Source organism: Plodia interpunctella, chromosome 17 (assembly GCF_027563975.2).
Source record: "Plodia interpunctella isolate USDA-ARS_2022_Savannah chromosome 17, ilPloInte3.2, whole genome shotgun sequence".
Classification (NCBI taxonomy): domain Eukaryota; kingdom Metazoa; phylum Arthropoda; class Insecta; order Lepidoptera; family Pyralidae; genus Plodia; species Plodia interpunctella.
In genome coordinates this window covers 2,632,694-2,650,400 of record NC_071310.1, presented here as the reverse complement: position 1 = coordinate 2,650,400, position 17,707 = coordinate 2,632,694, and the positions used below count along the sequence as shown (strand labels likewise).

General features: G+C 35.1%; 3 protein-coding genes, 1 long non-coding RNA gene and 1 other non-coding gene across 5 annotated transcripts; 2 read left to right on the top strand and 3 right to left on the bottom strand.

Annotated features, from left to right (window-relative positions):
* Nucleotides 1–196: 196 nt before the first annotated feature.
* On the top strand, nt 197–9,545 carry Rab1. The gene is made up of 5 exons (XM_053757459.2): nt 197–368; nt 2,216–2,480; nt 4,706–4,837; nt 6,241–6,454; nt 7,145–9,545. Exons 1-4 carry the CDS (start codon nt 355–357, stop codon nt 6,439–6,441), a joined length of 612 nt encoding a protein of 203 aa, XP_053613434.1. The 5' UTR covers nt 197–354; the 3' UTR covers nt 6,442–6,454; nt 7,145–9,545.
* On the bottom strand, nt 8,363–11,280 carry LOC128676970 (uncharacterized). The gene is made up of 3 exons (XM_053757460.1): nt 11,024–11,280; nt 10,471–10,584; nt 8,363–10,088 (listed from the first exon to the last, which is right to left on the bottom strand). The coding sequence occupies exons 1-3, from the start codon at nt 11,133–11,135 to the stop codon at nt 9,991–9,993; spliced, it is 324 nt and encodes a 107-aa protein (XP_053613435.1). The 5' UTR covers nt 11,136–11,280; the 3' UTR covers nt 8,363–9,990.
* LOC128676971 (uncharacterized) lies at nt 10,105–14,082 on the top strand. Its single transcript, XR_008405489.1, has 3 exons — nt 10,105–10,262; nt 10,403–10,575; nt 13,959–14,082. It is a non-coding gene; the product is annotated as an uncharacterized LOC128676971 (long non-coding RNA).
* Task7 (TWIK-related acid-sensitive K[+] channel 7) lies at nt 11,374–17,457 on the bottom strand. Its single transcript, XM_053757458.2, has 8 exons — nt 17,209–17,457; nt 16,920–17,065; nt 15,972–16,189; nt 15,488–15,662; nt 14,801–14,907; nt 14,449–14,567; nt 13,957–14,065; nt 11,374–13,060 (listed from the first exon to the last, which is right to left on the bottom strand). Exons 2-8 carry the CDS (start codon nt 17,053–17,055, stop codon nt 12,953–12,955), a joined length of 972 nt encoding a protein of 323 aa, XP_053613433.1. The 5' UTR covers nt 17,056–17,065; nt 17,209–17,457; the 3' UTR covers nt 11,374–12,952.
* LOC128677384 (U2 spliceosomal RNA) lies at nt 13,539–13,731 on the bottom strand. The gene has a single exon (XR_008405521.1). It is a non-coding gene; the product is annotated as a U2 spliceosomal RNA (small nuclear RNA).
* Nucleotides 17,458–17,707: the final 250 nt, after the last annotated feature.

Genomic DNA, 17,707 nt, shown 5'->3' with positions numbered 1-17,707 from the left:
AGCTATGATTCAAACTAAGAAATATAATCTGCGAGCAATGAATGGGATTAGTAGCTGTACTCCGTCGGATGCGATCACATGACAATATGATTTTTGAATACTAATTTTGACATCGATATCACAATAATCGATTAAAATAAGTCAGTTTTGTGAACGCATCTAATTTTTGCCAAGTGGCACTCCTGTCGTAAATTCTGACGTCGCTTACGTCAGTGTGGGTGTTTCGGTCGGCGGCCATTATTCTACGTAGAATTAATAATTTTCGCTTTTTATTGCAAAGAAACAAAGAACTTTGTTATTTTCAATATATTCTGCAAATTTATAGTTTTGGAAAAGATTATTTTATAGTACAAAATGAATCCAGAATAGTGAGTACCTATCTTTTATTTTTATCGTGGTGATTTTCAGCAAGCAGGAACAAAAATCCATTCTTTTTTTTTGCACATTCATTGTCTTCGTAATTTAACCATCAGCTGGAAATTCGTAATACCGTGTATGTCTCATTAATTAATGTTTTACCTGAGATTCATGGAATACGAGTCCCGTGAGTCATTGTGTTTGCGTGGTACCTACCACTGAGGTGCAGTTGTGGAAACGTAATCGTATGGACTGAATGGCGCACGAACGTAGCTCTATTGTATCTGAGATTTAGATTTATTTGGCCTAGAATTTGCTTGAAAGCTGATATCGTCGATTGTAGGATTTAGTCTTTAAATCGTCGATTGTATTGTAATTCACATGATGTTTCATTACACGATATGTTTATGGGTGGTACATCTATTTACGATGTTTTGAATTGAAGCAAAGTCAGCCCCATAAGTAAATTAAGGTGGTGATTAAAACAAATAGATTGATAAAGTTGATGAATCATATCTTATGTTCTATTATCTCAGTGTACTGCCCCCAAATAAGTAAATAAATAGACTATAGGGCACAATATTTCAGAATGTACAACTTTAGTCTATTATTTATTATGCATTATTATCAACTGCGGCCGTCCTGTCTCTGCTCAGGTAAAACCATAAATCTGAACTCCATAGACATCACACAATTATTGGTGAAAACCATGCATAAATCTGTTTGGTTGTGTTTGAGTTTATTCATACAAACTGACAACCCAACAGAGAAGCTTCTTTTAATAATGGGTAATGTAATGTATGGGTATTTGCACAAATATGAGATAAATAAACTAAATTTGTGTTAGTTAGGCACAACAAAGTCATTATTGAATATATGCTGATAGCATTTAAAGTCTAACTTATTGGATAAAATATAATGACTTCAGTGTCAGTTTGAACAATAGCATCATGATAGTTTGCTAAATCAATTGAAGTTAATGGTGTTGAATATTAAAAAGTTACCTCAAAAAATGTTAGATTAGCACTACAAAATTCCACCATTGATCATGTGTTCTTAAATTGTAAAGGAAAGTTTATAGGTACAATTGTGTATGGTAAATAATTGTATGGCAAAATCAATGTTTAAAATTTCAAGTTCACTAAGCATAGGTTAAATTTTTTTGGTTATCAGAATAAGGTATAATTATGAATCTATATTTATATACAAATTGTTACTATTCTCATATAGATTACATGGCAAATCAGTTTTGTAGATAATGCAATATTCATCTCTTTGTTTACACTCAGACATGCCTTTATCTGCTTTGCTCTTTGAAGATGATTCTGAATAAGTGCATTGTATTCAATTGTGAATCTACCAACTGACTGTCAATGTAAATAAAGTGTCCCAGTGACTTAATTTCTAAATAATTTCAAATGTCAGTTATCACTAGTTTGAGAAATTTAGAATGAGATATTGAACTTAAACTTAAAATATACACATCTGAAACCTGATCAAATAGGCAATTGACGTAATTTTGTTTTAAGCACATCAAATAAAGATAAAAATATAAATTGACAAAACAGACCAATTTACTTGCCATGGCAGTAAATATAACAAAATTTAAATATCTTCACCACAATCAAAAATAAATTGTTAATAAAGGGTATAATGAGAGCTTCAAACTTTAAATTCACCATTGACAAGTGACCATTGTTGTTTAAAAACTGAATTTAAATGAAGTTATCAATAATATTGGTGAAAATGTCCGATATCTGAAGTGGCTCTATGAAGTACATTGCATAATATATAGACATCAGTTGAAAAAAGCTGCTTGTTTATGCGATAAATAAATATTTGTTATCTTAATTTCCAGCGACTATCTATTCAAGCTGCTCCTGATTGGAGACTCCGGAGTCGGCAAGTCCTGTCTGCTGCTCAGATTCGCCGACGACACGTACACAGAGAGCTACATCAGCACCATCGGAGTGGACTTCAAAATTAGAACAGTAGAATTAGACGGCAAGACAATAAAGTTACAAATATGGGACACAGCCGGCCAGGAACGGTTTAGGACAATCACATCGTCATACTACAGAGGGGCACACGGCATCATCATTGTCTATGATTGTACAGACCAGGTGAAATTTATTTTCAAAGACAAAACTCCCATGTATTTCTAACTAGCTTTTGCCCAATTTGCGTTTTTTTTTTTTCTGGAATGAAAAATAACCGTATATACTTCTACATACTTCAAACTACATGTATGCAAAATTTCAAGAAAATTGGTTGAGTAGATAGAGAGGGAAAAGGTAACAAACAAACTTACTTTCACATTTGTAATATTAGTTAGTTCTCTATTTCTAATGAGTGATATGAAAGATTTTACAGGGACTTTATAGCTTCAATATAAAAACTTTAGGAGTGTAATAAACATATGTTTACTTTACTCTTGAAAGTTTTTTTTAATTTGATTTACTAGCTAGCCTTTAACTGCAGCTGCTCTGCTTGACAGCAGCTGCACGTGTATTCCATTGTTGATGTAATCACAACAAAAAAAAATTACCTGGGTGAATGTTTCCTAGATGCATCTGCAATGAAGTGTAGATGTGTGTTTATGCAGCAAAAAAAGGATTATTTTTTTTTATTAAATTATTTTATGGTGTCTGTTTGTTATCATAACCGCAATTCTCGATTAAAATTAAGCAGTTATCAACACCACAGTACTTAATTCATTAGTTTACAAACAAACAGGACAAGTGCAGTGCATTTATTTCCTGGAGCTGGATAAGGCATTCAAAGTGGGAATTTTGGCGAAGTGCCAATACAAAAATGGCTGCCGAATGTAAACAGAAGTGATAGTCACAACCCAGTAACCCAATTTTCCTGCATATTTTAAGTAGTCAATAAAATTGATTGCATGACGTCACCTAATTTAACTGATTAGGAAATACTTAGCATTATTTTAGCACGAGAGGCGATAGGGGAACACTACAAAAATATGTGTCTATCCATATGCATATAAAACTATTTTATTTCACCTCTTGTGGTTAAGAATGTACAAACTAAAAATATCTTTAGTGATCTTAAGATAGAAACGAAAAAAATTATTTTTAGACTTCGCGAATTATGGTTTTATCAGATGCGTGACCGTTGTAAAACAATAACAAATGTTCATAAGATCTTGTATTTGTAATGCACTAGTTTGTATAAATAAAAGTCTATAGAATCGTCTTATAATATTGAAAGTAAAGAAATCTCAAACAAACTAAAGCTAAAGTACTCGCTGCGGTAACCACTTACCTTGCGTGAGATGTATGCACTTAGGTTTCCTGCTAAGTACGATCAATTTTCATTTATTTCATATCCTTGTTGCATTGCTTTACATTAGTTAGAAATTAGATTTCAAGGATCTACGTGAAAATTTTACTCATAACGGATTTAAACATAGGAGTGAAAAGTATATGACTAATATTCGTATCGATAAAAAGTGAAGTAAAGTGAGAGGAATCATTTACATTATTACAGATAGGAATTGAAGGTCGATTTGCTATACATCGTACATCGTACAACCATTAGAATGAGTCATGCGATTTAGACAAGTAGTTAAATTAAACAGTGGGTTTTATAATAATCATCCAGGATATTGATCAAACAAAATATCATAGTATTTTTTAACAGATATAAATGTTACGTAGCAGCCGCCTTTGTTCATAGTCCGGGGGTAATAGTCGATAGTCAGTCCCTATAGGGAACCTATTCGATCGAACATCACCCTTGATGTTGTTTTTTGACGTAAACTTGATATCATTACGTGACTAACGTCGCAAAAGTGGGCTCAATTAGATTTTTTTAATTACTTTATTTATTTCCATATTTGTCTTATCATAACATGACTTTACTTTGACATGATCCGTCCATTTTGTTTGACATCTAAAAATAAATCGAAGATAGAACGTTATAAGTGAAAGAGTGGAGTAAGGTCGAAAATAAATGATAACAAAAGCTTTAACCTTGAAATTGGTACTAATTCTCGTGATTTTCTCCAGGAGATGCGGTATGAATTATATATTTTCACACAATGCTCGGTAACAAAGCCTTTGGTGTAGGTGTTTGGGATTTTATTTATTGGCTTTGGAAGAATATACATCTAATTTATTATTTGATAATTGACCTCCCTAATCTAGTGTTATATGTATAGGAATGTGTACTCGTATAGGTATTATTACAGTGTCAATACGTTGCGAAATATACAGACACGATATCTAGTCTTCGTCCCACAAAGTGCCAGGGTAAAGACTCATAAAATTCGAAGGCCACAAAATACAGCGGATAATAGAACTGATTATTGATGTAACATTTGCAGGACTCGTTCAGCAATGTGAAGCAATGGCTGGAGGAGATCGACCGCTACGCGTGCGACAACGTCAACAAGCTGCTGGTCGGCAACAAGTGCGACCTTACCACCAAGAAGGTGGTCGACTACGCTACGGCCAATGTGAGTATTTCATTTATTAATGTGCGTTTACTATTTACATGTCACCATCGAGTCGACTCGCAGTGAGACACAGCTACGCCATTGGTTCGCTGCGTCTCACTTCGAATTGATTCGATAATGAGAGGTGAAATTCACTTCGTCCTTAGTTATATGGGAACGGCATGGTATATTTTGTCTATGCTTGCATCCAGACAGATCTTCGAAACAACAAAAATATTGTTCAGAAGTTTTTTTTATTTATTTATTTAGAAGTTTTATGTTAGTAAATATTCTTTGTCTTATTAGAGCATATTCCTGGTTCCTTCCTCAGCCGTTAACCGTCGTAGTATATGGTCCGCTTTATTGTTTGCATACTACATTACATCGAAAATAATGTCTAATACATAATAAAACAGTCTTATTATATTCTGGGAATTTGTCCAAAAACAATTGGCCCAAAAAATTACACATTCATATGTAGGCTTTTTCGGGTTTCGGCCTTAAAAATAATATTTTACCTTTTTGGTAATGGTTCTGTTTTACATATCACACTTAGTTTTTTCAAAATTATTATATACCTTATATTTAAAATTAGTTTTTTTTTACTAATATCGAAAAATAATGATAAAGTGATGTTTAAATTCAGGATTGGAACGTGGACAGGTTGTAGGGTTCAATTCCCGCTCATTCCAAATTTTACCTGTCTGAACTGAATTTCCATGAACAAGTAAAACACTCCAATAAGGATTTCTGTATATTTCATTATCGTAATTCCGTAAAATAATTTTAGATTACGCGTCTTTGATGATACAGATAACGATCGTTAATTGTCATGCCATCACCTCGAATGTGGATCCGAGATAAGGGTATCTTATCTAAAGCAGGTCGTTGGACTAAGTTTTGTATTCATCTTAGTGTACATTTATATTTGTATGATTTATTCATAATTTATCATCTCGGACAGAGGATTTTGTTGGGCATAGAAATAGCGAATGTCGATCGTGAAATTCGATTTATGTGTTTTTAAAACTTGTGTATCTACTATTGTTATTATTGTTTGTTAGTATGATTGATTTTTCTGTTAGATATTTATAATGTCTTTTAATTAAATCTGTCTTCAGCAAATTGGGGAGCAGGGGCTGTAATAGTTTTGTATTTTTAACTAAAAAATCCTATAGTTTGACCGGCAGAGAATGTCATAAGGTGTTGTTTCATTGTTAACATTTGAAGTTTCGAGCTAATGTATGTTTTGTCTCGTTCTGTCAATGCCAAACACTGTAAAGTGCAATAGTGACAAAACATAACTTGGCTTGAAAGTTAACATTTTATCAATAACATCGATAGCTTTTTAACGTTCTCCAAAAATACTCCCAGCCAGTTATGTAAGTTAATAGAAATGTAAGTCTACAAACACTTCCCTCCAGCAATACGCGGAACAACTTGGCATACCGTTCCTGGAGACGTCGGCCAAGAACTCGACGAACGTGGAGCAGGCGTTCATGACGATGGCGGCGGAGATCAAGGCGCGCGTGGGCCCGCCCAGCGCGGGCGCGGCTCCGGCCGGCGCCGCCGTGCGCATCGACCCCGGCCGCCCCATCGACACCAACAAGTCCAGCTGCTGCTGAGCGCGGGGCTGCGGTGAGTCGCGACCTCGCTCTCTCTCTCTCTCTCTCTCGTCTCAGCGTATTTTATTGCCTGTTTTATGTATCCTACTATTATTTTTTTCATTTTGACGACTTCGGTGGCGCAGTGGTGCCTCTGAACCGTGAGGTCCCGAGTTCGATCGCCGGTCGGGTCATGATGGAATATAATCTTTTTCTGATTGGCCCCTATCTTGGATGTTTATATATAGTATATGTTAAAGAATATATAGTATCGTTGAGTTAGTATCCCATAACACAAGTCTCGAACTTACTTTAGGGCTAGCTCAATCTGTGTGATTTGTCCTAATATATTTATTTATATTGATTTGATAAATTCAGCGGTTTTAGTGGCCTGTTTTATATGTCCCACAATTTTTTTTAACTATGGCTTCACGGGGATTTGACGCCACGATGGGAGTTAGATACCTACAGAATAACCTTTTTGAAGATTCGGTTGTGATTTTACAGCTGCCTGCCTGACGGCAACCATCTTTCCTCTTCTTCGTCACCCACGCTCTGGAACTCGCCAGTAGACTTAGTTTTAAGTAAATTTTGACGTCAATAAGTAATGTACCTATATCATCATAAGTTGGATAAAAGATTTTGAATTTGGGAATGAAACTATTTATTTATTTGCTACAAGGGAATCTTTAACATTATTTAAACTAATTGTTTTTGTATCCAGGCGGGCGGCACACCGCGCAGTCGTTGTGCGCCCGCGAGCTCCACAACCACCACAAACGTTTCATGACCGCCACACTCCGACCCCCAACACTCTACTTGATACGTCGCCCGCAAACTGCTACATAATTACCACATACATGAGACCTACATACCAGATTGTTATTAGTTCGTCGCACTTGACCTAATTTACGTCGAGTTTGAATTTTGCCTTGGGGAATTTCAGCCTTATGATCATACTTATAAAACTCAAAATTGTTGAACGTTTGAATTATACCGGAAAAAAATTGCTAAACAGTTTCGAGATTTATACGTCTGAACGCAAAGTTCAATTTCGCTAATTCGAACGCCAACGAACGCCAACTACGAATATTCAGCGGTTATACTTGTCTCTTTCTATCGGCGGATCGCAGTATGTTTAAAAGAGATAGATACCATTTGTTGGCTTTCGTTGGTTTGATGTGTATGATGTGACATATGTACATGGCTATATATAGTAAGAATTTGTTCCAAATAAAAAACAAATGTAAGAACGATTCAAATAGCATCTAGTATACATACATACATAGTAACATACGTACCCTGCTTCATATACATTAGGAACGTGAAAAGATGTAGGTTGGTTCTGGTTTTCGTATCGATTGACTTTCATGATCGATTTAAGATCTAAAGAAGGTAGAAAGTTGAAGTAAAATTCGGTCAGTCATAGTATTTTCCCCGAAAATGACAATGCATTAAGTACTAAGATTTAGAATGCTAACGCTCAAACATTTTAATTTTAATTAATATTCTTAACTTTCCAACTTCCCATAGTTTCCTGATCAAATTCGACTTGAAATGTTTGACAAAGTGTATTTATTTTGTGTAACATTATAAGTTTTTAACAGAATATGCTTGTTTTGATTTAATACTGTGGGTGACGTACGAGTCGATAGCTACTTGGTCGAGTCGTAAGATAGGGGCTCACTTTTTGTTAATTTGCTTGAGGATTGAGACATGGTTGGTGTATGTTTATACATGTTTATATATAATGAATATCGTAGGTTAATTGTGCTGTTTCCATAATGTGAATTTTGCGGCATAGGTAATGGAAGAAATTCACGTGTTTTATATGGTATAGCATAAATAGGGCGAGCCTTGTATCACACTCGGTAAGGTTAAGGACACAGTGGTTACACGGGCGTAAATGGCGTAACTAAAACTTTGACGCCTTATTTTTACCATGACGAAGATCTTGTGAAAAGTTTACTGTTCACTTACTGAAGTTCCACTCGGGAATCGAATCTTGAAGTGTGAGCGCAACGTACATGTCCGTATATGTAAATTTAAGAAATAATTTCGTTGAATATCAAATAGTAGGAAATTTCGCGCCTATGTAACCGCTGTGTCCAAAAAAAGATTTCGTTTAGATAACTTTAAATAAGATAGGCGCACTATGCTAAGTCGGTATGGAGTGTGGCAATGCAAAACAATTACAAATAATGTATTAAATTTTAATATTATGAAATTCCGAAGACACGGTGTAGTGTGCCCCTTTGTATAAGTTATTACAATCTAAAGTTACAGAAAGATGTCCATTCTTGTAGGCGATATTCCAGCTTCTGTTTATTCCGTCACAGGTACTAATATGCACTGGGTGTTATATATAACTATAGTGGAAGCGTACATGGGTTGTGCTATGTTCAACATTTTGTGTCCAAACTCTGTTTACATACGCTTAGTAAGTTTAAGTCTTGTCAATTGCAATTAGTTTGCGATGTAGGTTAAGCTATCGCTCGTTGTAATGCCTCATTCATCGCTTCCAAAGCACAAATGGAGAAGCGGCGCCTCAAACTCTCACTGCCTTTTCCCAGAAGTGTGCATGTCATTCAAAGTCTTTTAAAATTGACTTAAACTACTCGTAATTATGTCCACTAGCAGTTATGATTAAGTAAATGCCTTGGAGCTGAGCTGTCAGCTCCTAAGCGTATGTGAACGAAGCACTACACAAAATCGTAGATATAGCAAATCAGCCTTAGTTAATTAGACAGATACAATATAGTAAACTTATATAGCCATCGATAAATGTAAAGCGGGATCATAGTATTAATTAAAAGACATATTCATATATCAATATCACAGCAATATTGTGATAATTTTAAATTTTAAACAATTGTCCGATATTTCAAACGGTAATTTGTTATCTCAGTAAGTTCGAGTATTAGGAATGAGGTAGTTTATATTATGATGTTAAATATGCCCTTTGGAATATTGGACAAAGAATTTATTTATAATCTGTCACTATTATAACTTATGTCGTTATTTTTGTACTATTACGTCAGAGTTAAGTTTACTTAAATCAATCCGCTAACCCACTATAATTCTGTATTGAGGGTTTCTTAGAAATTAAAACAGTATGCTATAAAGGATGTTTCATTTCAATAACCGTAGTTCACCTATCATAATTAATGATCTTGCATGCTGTCAACTATTACCATAGGTATGGTGATAGTTGTCAACAGACAGTAAAATATACAGTATATATTACACAGTCTTTTGTACAATGTAGTCACAATATCCTAAACAAGAAACTGTACACTGAAATCTGTATAATTAACTGTTATTACATTGCGTAATGGAAAACATAGGTACATACATAAAATACTTTCTGATAAAATGCTTTATCGGGGTCGCATAATTTGTCAAGATATTTATTTTTCGCAATGACATAAAATAAATTTATAAAAATGTAATGGTCCCTAACTACAAAGTTCATTTTTCTAAATTCTTATCATGTATTATTGCACATAAAATGCTACGGTACCATATTCCGATATGTAGCCATTTTTTTCACTCATCCACTGATAAGTCTCAACAACAACACCTCATCATATACTCGTAGTCGTGACAAAGGCCGTGGAGGTTCAGGGGACACTGCAGGAACTGAGGACATAGTACGGGCAGACGATCTGAAATATATTTTTAGCTCGTGTACTTACTACGGCGAGATAATTCCATCAGAAAGTTGTTACAGATGACAGATTTTGTAAACGACAGATTTTTTGTCATAACTGCAAGCCTGCAGGTATTCCATCTCATACGCTTTACACACATCCATAAAAGGATACAGGAAATAACAACAGGTTAGTAGGCCAATCTATATTAAACCAAAGAGGCAGTTATGTGTTTGAAAAACTTATTAAGAGCCATAGAAATTCTCCCTTTCTTCTTTCATACGGAATTAATAAATTTATATATTAATCCACACATTTTCTTAAAACAGTTGGCCCCAAACAGGCTACATGCAGTAGTGGTAGCAAAGAAACGATTTAAAGGAGAACTGGCACTTACCTAAAGAATAAGCGCAGCCGCAGCAGTAGCCGTGTATGATTGCCTCGTCGTCTTCGCAGCCGGTGGCCGGACACCCGTTACACCACATGCCAATGCCCATCCATGGTAAGTTCCCTGACAAAAACATTCCTTACAAAGGAACGAAATTGACTCTCTCTCATCTGCATGTTTTTGTACATAGAATGTCTGAGTCCAGGGTCAGCTTTTCTACTTTTTCTTCTCCACACCGCAAGGTCTTCGAAACCTTTAGTTGTCTTGTCACACACCACGTACAGTCTCGTGCATTATTATGTATACACGTCGGTTATAATTAAAATGTAACAAAGTCGAAAATTGAATATTTTTGTGTAGGTACATATCAACGCACGTGTATTATCCAATGATGGTAACCTAGATTTTAAGTTTTAAAAAGTTTCCAGCTCTCGAACTATTCTCCACACGGACAATCAAACACACTTTCACATTTATAATATTAGTAATATTTTTTATCGTAAGGATCTGTATACTTATTCTTTTTGTATTTATAATAAAAAACATCCAAGTAAGTACTTACAACGAGACGCCTTCCGTACAGCATTCCCTCCAGTTTCCGACGAAGGGTGCAGAAACAACCCTTTGGCACTGGCAATCACAAGTATCCCCACACAAACCCTACTCAGATACATCTTGAAAATGACCTTTTCAATTGAGACTCTGGTTATTATATAGGTGTGACAAAAGGGAAAACTATTTTAAGTAATGCGTAGGTCAGTTACTGTCGATAACATAATTGAAACATTAAAAAATCCTTGGAAAGTAAATCGTTTTGAGATATGGATAAGTAGTTCTAACTCAAATTCCTCAAGATTAGTCATTATTTGTTAAATAAAACAATATATTTTGTACAACATGTATTTTCTTGTTAATACGTCAATAAATAGGCACGTTACCACATTAAAAATTTATTAAATTACAAATAACACAATACATTATACGTAATACATATTTATTTACATGATAGATTAAAATAATATGAAACAATGAGATCAAATCATATCACAGATATTGATTGTGCACACGTGCATAAAGTCGTTTTTGAAAAATTAAACGATAATTTCGATCGAATTAATCCGTCACCATGTTTCGTCCTGCAGGGGACAGATAAAGCTTTTTCCTCATCTGTTTGGAAAGACAAATGAGGAAAAAAATTTATGAGAAAAAACTTTTCAGATGAGGAAATAACTTTATCTGTCCCCTTATTAGTAAAAAATGTAAAAGGCCACAAATATTTTTGGACCTACCCCCTAAATAGGACAAAGAAGAGTCACATATCGGAAAAATTCAGAACTATAAAGCACTCACTGGATTTAGTACTATTTTTTACAAACTGTGTAGTTTCATATGTACGTAGAGGGCAGCCACAGCGAAATCGAAGGGCTCCTAAGCGTTGCGTAGTGACGTGTTATAAAAATAAGTTCTGTGTAAAAAGAAATAAAATGATCGTATAAAATTTGGCACTATGACTTCTCTTAACTACTATGAGTATTCTGAAATATATTACAATAATATATATTTTTAGGTGACCTTATTATAATTCTGATGATATCCACAATATATTTTTTTTGATTAATTACTTTCGGCTGCACAAATACACTATATTTTATCTATCTACTCGCCTGCCGAAAAAAGTAATTCAAATGCAAAATTCAAATTCTAAATTCTCTCTTTTAAAATTAAATATACACTTATTACAGAAATACAGACTTGAGTAACAACACATATACAACACAATTCACAGAGTAACCAACAAATAAACATCACCATTTTACATTATCAGCTAACGCGGAATTGGAATACTCTTAAGACTAGGGTAGGTATCCCACACTTAGTATATATTACATAGGTACTTACTACTTGATCTTTTCCTCTTTTTACGTCTATATAATTAATTAATTCGACATATGGACTTACAATGACAACCTAGGCATTATTCTAAATATTTTTTGTATAAGTAGAAATATTTTTGAAACAATCTCAAAGATAACACTGCTATGTTGCATTTATGATAGGATAGTTGATGCTACGCGTGATCATAACTAATGTGCAGTGCATGCATATGGCAGCAGCTAATAATTATAATTAAAATTGATGTACTACATTTGAAGATACGTATTTTTATCGATTTAAAAGTAAATCTCTCTTTGGCACAAATAAAAAGCACTAACAGTGAAAATGGCAAGCAAAAGCATGGGGCAAAAGTTGCATTTTTGGAACTGCTGATCATCCGCGCGGAAAGTGTTTCGTTTTATTGGAAAAAAACAGCGTATGGGACGATACATAATACTACTTTACATGTCATTGTTTTCGTATTGGACTAGGGAGAAGGTGAGACATTGTCTGCTCTGGATCTCCACACGAGCACCGAGATCTTATAATTTTCAGTCCACCTCCCAATATAACATTTGATAATCAATATGTTGCGAAAAAAATAATAATGGGAACTTTACACGGAGGCTCTCTCGATGAGATCGGGCGTGAGGTCGGAACGCTGTCGGGGCGCCAGCAAAGCGCCCTCGCACTGCTTGTTGCCGAGACAGTTGCATGAGCACACCTGAAGTTTAGCATTTATTTTATTTATTTAACTTTATTACAAAAACATGTAAAAGGCGGACTTCAAGTGGAAGTACATTCTGGCGGTGCATAAATAGGCGAAACTGTAATGCCTCACTAACATTAGACAAGACAGGAAAAATATCATTAAACTTGAGTTTTTATTTGGAATTCATACAAATTATGACTTCATACTCTGTATTTTTAAATAAATGATTTTGCTTTGAAACGTCAAGTTTTATTCAAGTCCCTGGCGCGACTATTTGCGAAAGAGACAATCTGCGGAAGAGACGTTTTGCACATGAGCCCTATTAGCGCTCTCATACAATAAAGGTAGGTAATTAAAACAATAATATAAATAAGCGTACATTCCAACGTCGTCCGTCCACGCGATGGGTCAGAAAGGTAACTAACTTTCGTTCGAATACCTCAAGCCCTGGGCAATGGTATACGCTAGGAACCAGGAGTTGTGTCAATGTTATCTGTGGGCCGACCCCGGCGGCACTGCAATGCCGGGCCGACCCGTGCCGGGAGTGGAGCGAGCCCCGAACATCCCGGCGGATCACAAAAATCAGTTTAATATACTGGTCCCCCGGTGGGGGAACTTTCAGATATTAAGCTGAAAAGAACAGATACTACACTTTGATCTTAGCCAAAAGGCCGAGAAGCGATAACACGACTGGGTCGTGCAAAGAGGGTCATTCTCGGCGAAAAAATCTCTATAGCGCGTTTTAACAATCGTTTGTTTACATGCAGCGCCATCTAGTGATGGAGTCGCAAGTTATGTCCAGCATGGCGAGTGATTCAGTTATTTGATAATATGCTGTTATTCGCTGTAAAAGGATATGTTTTTTTATTAATATTTTTATTTTGGAATAATAAAAAAGTGGTACTTACAGACGCTTGATCATCGTGCGCCCGCAGACGGCCCACCACATGAGCGTCGATGGGGAGGAGAGTACGGGATCCATCTTTGTCTTCGTCTCGAGCGTTCTCCTCAGCTTGCCTATTGATTAATTTAATTTAATATGTAATAAAGTTACTTCAACAGGGAACAAATGTACTTTTTTTTAGTCTGACGTCGTCATATGCTAGTCTTTCGCCAATAATTGTATTATTTTCAAAAAGACCTTTTGGAACATATAAATCAATTGTGGCATTGACTTTGTGTATTATTCAGACAAACAGGCATGCGGCCAACCTGAAGGTGTTACCCTAGCCACAAATTAAATAATACCCCAGCCCTAGCCTATGGACGCCGGCAACACCAAAGGTGCGACACGCAACAATGCAAGCGCTGCAGTGTGGCGGCAGAAATAGACGAGCCAACAGCCAACATCAATTCATGTCTCGTGATTGATATAAGATGCTATAGAACAAGCTACTCACATGGTCATGAATCTGAGCACCAGCAGGTTGATGCTGGCGGCCACCACGGCCAGCCCGAACAGAATGAACACCAGGCTCAGAGCCACGTACCCCGGTTTGCTGGTCAGCGCTTGGTCGTTCTGAAACAAACATTTATTATAAATATATATATATGAATGGACAAATTACACAATGAGTTAGCCGCAAAGTAAGTTCGAGACTTGTGTTATATCAATATTTGTGTCAATGATTTTTTACGATTTCATAAGAAATCATGATCCTAGAATCATGATAGAAAATAATATAAAAACGCGTTATAATCATTATGGTGCCATCTAGCAACCTAAGGAAAGATTTTATGAAAATTTGATACCTGCAATGCAACATAGTCTCCAAAGCCAATAGTGGTGAGCGTGACGAAGCAGTAGTAGAAGCTGTCGAAGTAACTCCAACCTTCGTAGCGAGAGAACACGGCAGCACCTGAAACCAACAAGGAAGAAAAATAATATTTTTTATTTCTCGTACTCTGAAAGTAGTTTGTTCAGAAAAGCGAGTGGGAGAAGCGAAATCCCACCATCGGTCGGAAACTCATATTTACTGCTTCCTTTTGGACGGGAATGCAATTTTAAAACTAAACCGGTTTAGACCGCAATTTGTCATTGAGAAATATAGCAGTAAAAAATGTAATACCTGTACTGTTGTAATATAAACATCCAGTGTCCAATTTAAAAATAACAAGTGGGTCTGTGTCATTGTTCTATATTATCGTGAGTTCTATATTTTAAATTTTACTTCAAAGCATTTCTTCATCGAAATTAAAGATCGTTTAGATATAAAAGATCACGATAGCGGAGTATTAAATAGAGTCCCATATGGAGGCCTTCGAATTAGTGATGGACCGTTATCTAAATTTTCGAGAATTAATGGAAACGGTACGGAAATATTTTGAGAAATTCCCGAGAATTTCTTTAAATATTTCGCTTGAAATTTCCAATGAGAATTCTGAAGGCTCTTGAAAATTTGAAATTCTCAAGGGTGAAACATCGAATTTCTTACTAACCAGTGGTAATAATAATAGAGGACAGCATGCCGGTAGCAAACATGAGGTTCATCTCCGTTGCCTCGGTGGTGTTACAGCGGAGGTAGCACTTCGCGCGCCGGATCACCACGGACGCGAACTTGTTCAGTCGCTCGCCGATGCTCTGGAACATAACTAGGCCTAGCGGAATACCCACCTGGAATTAAATTAAAAAAATATATATATTCCACTCCACTTCCACAATTATAAAGGTGAAAATTTAGGAGTATGTTACTTCTTCATGATCAAAAGGTTGGGCCAGTTTATAAGAAATTTGATATACCTTATATTTTGGATTGACACATAGTAATTTTATCCTGAAAATACCCGAATCCTGTAGGATTTAGTAAAAAAGTCAATGAAGAGTGAATTATGAAGTAGATACGCTATTGTTCGTAACAAAGTAAATTTTAATAATTAGGCGGGAGCTATATATATATTTTATTGGTAATAGAAAATAAATTACCACAGCATACGCCATACAGAAAGCCTTCCCTCCAACGGTGACTGGTGTAGAATGCCCATACCCGATCATGGCCAGAACAACAGTTGCGAAATAGAATGCACCGGCAAACTTCCACTGAGGGCCTGCTTTGTGCGGTTTATTCTCTATTATCACTATCTCTATCATGTGATAGTCTTCGGGAGTTATGTTGTACTTGCGGACTAGACCATTTTTCATATCTGTAATGTAAATAAGATCTTAATTTCTCGTCTTCTTCACCTGTGCATTGCAAGTCAGTAGTTGTCAGTAGTTCTTGATGTCAATATAGTGATGTATATCATCTTAAAATGAAATAAAGATTTTTCATATTTTTTATGCCACAGATAAGCCATCTAAAACGTAAACACATCAAAGAGTTTACTTTATTGCGGCAAATTGAGGGCAATACATTGAATTATTTTTAGGTTCATATTTATACTTTATATATATTTTTTCCATAGCTTCCTTGTAATTTATCTTTATTCCTTTTTTTACATTTTTTCCTAAGTCATATGTTTAATCCTATTGTTTGCTGTTGTTTGTTTCTGTTTCCGTACATATTAACTTGTTTATTTTGCCACCATACCTACTTTTGAACTTGGTTCCAGCTGAAAATCAGCACCTTGGCTTGATACCTTGGCACCATGCTAAGCTGGTCGCCATTTCGGCTTACATATTTTATTCGATCTATATTTGTTACTCTTTTGTATGTTTGGATTTGATGTGTTTGCCGAATAAATGATTTCTTTCTTTCTTTCTTTCATCTATCTAGCTAAACATGACCTTCCAGTTACCTATGTGAATCTTTTGCAGTTGATGAAAAATTATTCAAGCTATACAACAGCTGAAAAGATATATTTTGAGATCTTGGTTTACTTACAAAAAAAAAAAGTAATAACATCGTTCAGTGTGTATGATTTTTTTACGTACCAGTCAGTACTTCCCATCTTTTGCTCTCTGTATCAGACTCGAGTGCATCAAACACAGCCGCCCCAATCAGAAGGTATGTGAAGGTGCACACCACTAAAGATAAAGTTCGTACGTTTTGTCGCTTCATGATGACCATCAAATAGAGCCTGTGGGCAATAAAAAAAATATGAGTATGTCATTGTAATATAATTATGTATTACAGAAAAATTCACAAGTTTTTGAGACAGTTATAGCTATAACTTATATCATAATCTATATATAAATGTGAATCATATTATATATTTTTTACCTTTCTCACCAATAATTACATTAGAATTTATTTATACGGCAAAAATTCAGAATAAAACATCATAAACTGTAAAAATATGAACTGTAGAAGTTATTTAAAAAAATGTAAAGCACACAATTTGTTTAATTACATGTTTAATCTCAACAGACACAGAACTTTAGGGATTTCCCACGACTTTTCACATTTTCAGCGAGATTCATTTTTCATTTTCTTTTTTGTCAATAAATAGTATACGTTCCATTTCATTATTTTGTAGTGTATAATATAATATTTTTCTATCATCTTCTGTGGACAATAAACACCTTCTTGGTCGTTGATAAAAACAAATATTTCAATAAATATTTTATTAATATACATAAAATTAAGTTCACGACAAACAAAACTGATCATAGTACCTACTATTATTATTAATCAAAAACCCATAAAACGAAATAATAACAGTTCATGAAAATAGTAAAAAGAAACGTGTCATACAGCACAAAAATTTTGACAGTTGAGA

Bases quoted from the DNA above. Each gene is read 5' to 3' on its own strand.
- Task7 (XM_053757458.2), bottom strand. From the start codon at position 17,055: ATGGTCATCATGAAGCGACAAAACGTACGAACTTTATCTTTAGTGGTG. The intron at 14,568-14,800 runs GTATCAAATTTT...TGTTTGTTTCAG, and splicing joins GAGACTATGTTGCATTGCAG to AACGACCAAGCGCTGACCAG. The intron at 14,066-14,448 runs GTGAGTAGCTTG...ATTAATCAATAG, and splicing joins GTGCTCAGATTCATGACCAT to GCAAGCTGAGGAGAACGCTC.
- Rab1 (XM_053757459.2), top strand. The intron at 2,481-4,705 runs GTGAAATTTATT...TAACATTTGCAG, and splicing joins TCTATGATTGTACAGACCAG to GACTCGTTCAGCAATGTGAA. The intron at 4,838-6,240 runs GTGAGTATTTCA...ACTTCCCTCCAG, and splicing joins TCGACTACGCTACGGCCAAT to CAATACGCGGAACAACTTGG.
- LOC128676970 (XM_053757460.1), bottom strand. From the start codon at position 11,135: ATGTATCTGAGTAGGGTTTGTGTGGGGATACTTGTGATTGCCAGTGCC. The intron at 10,585-11,023 runs GTAAGTACTTAC...TGTTTTTGTCAG, and splicing joins TGTACGGAAGGCGTCTCGTT to GGAACTTACCATGGATGGGC. The intron at 10,089-10,470 runs GTAAGTGCCAGT...AATATATTTCAG, and splicing joins CGGCTGCGCTTATTCTTTAG to ATCGTCTGCCCGTACTATGT.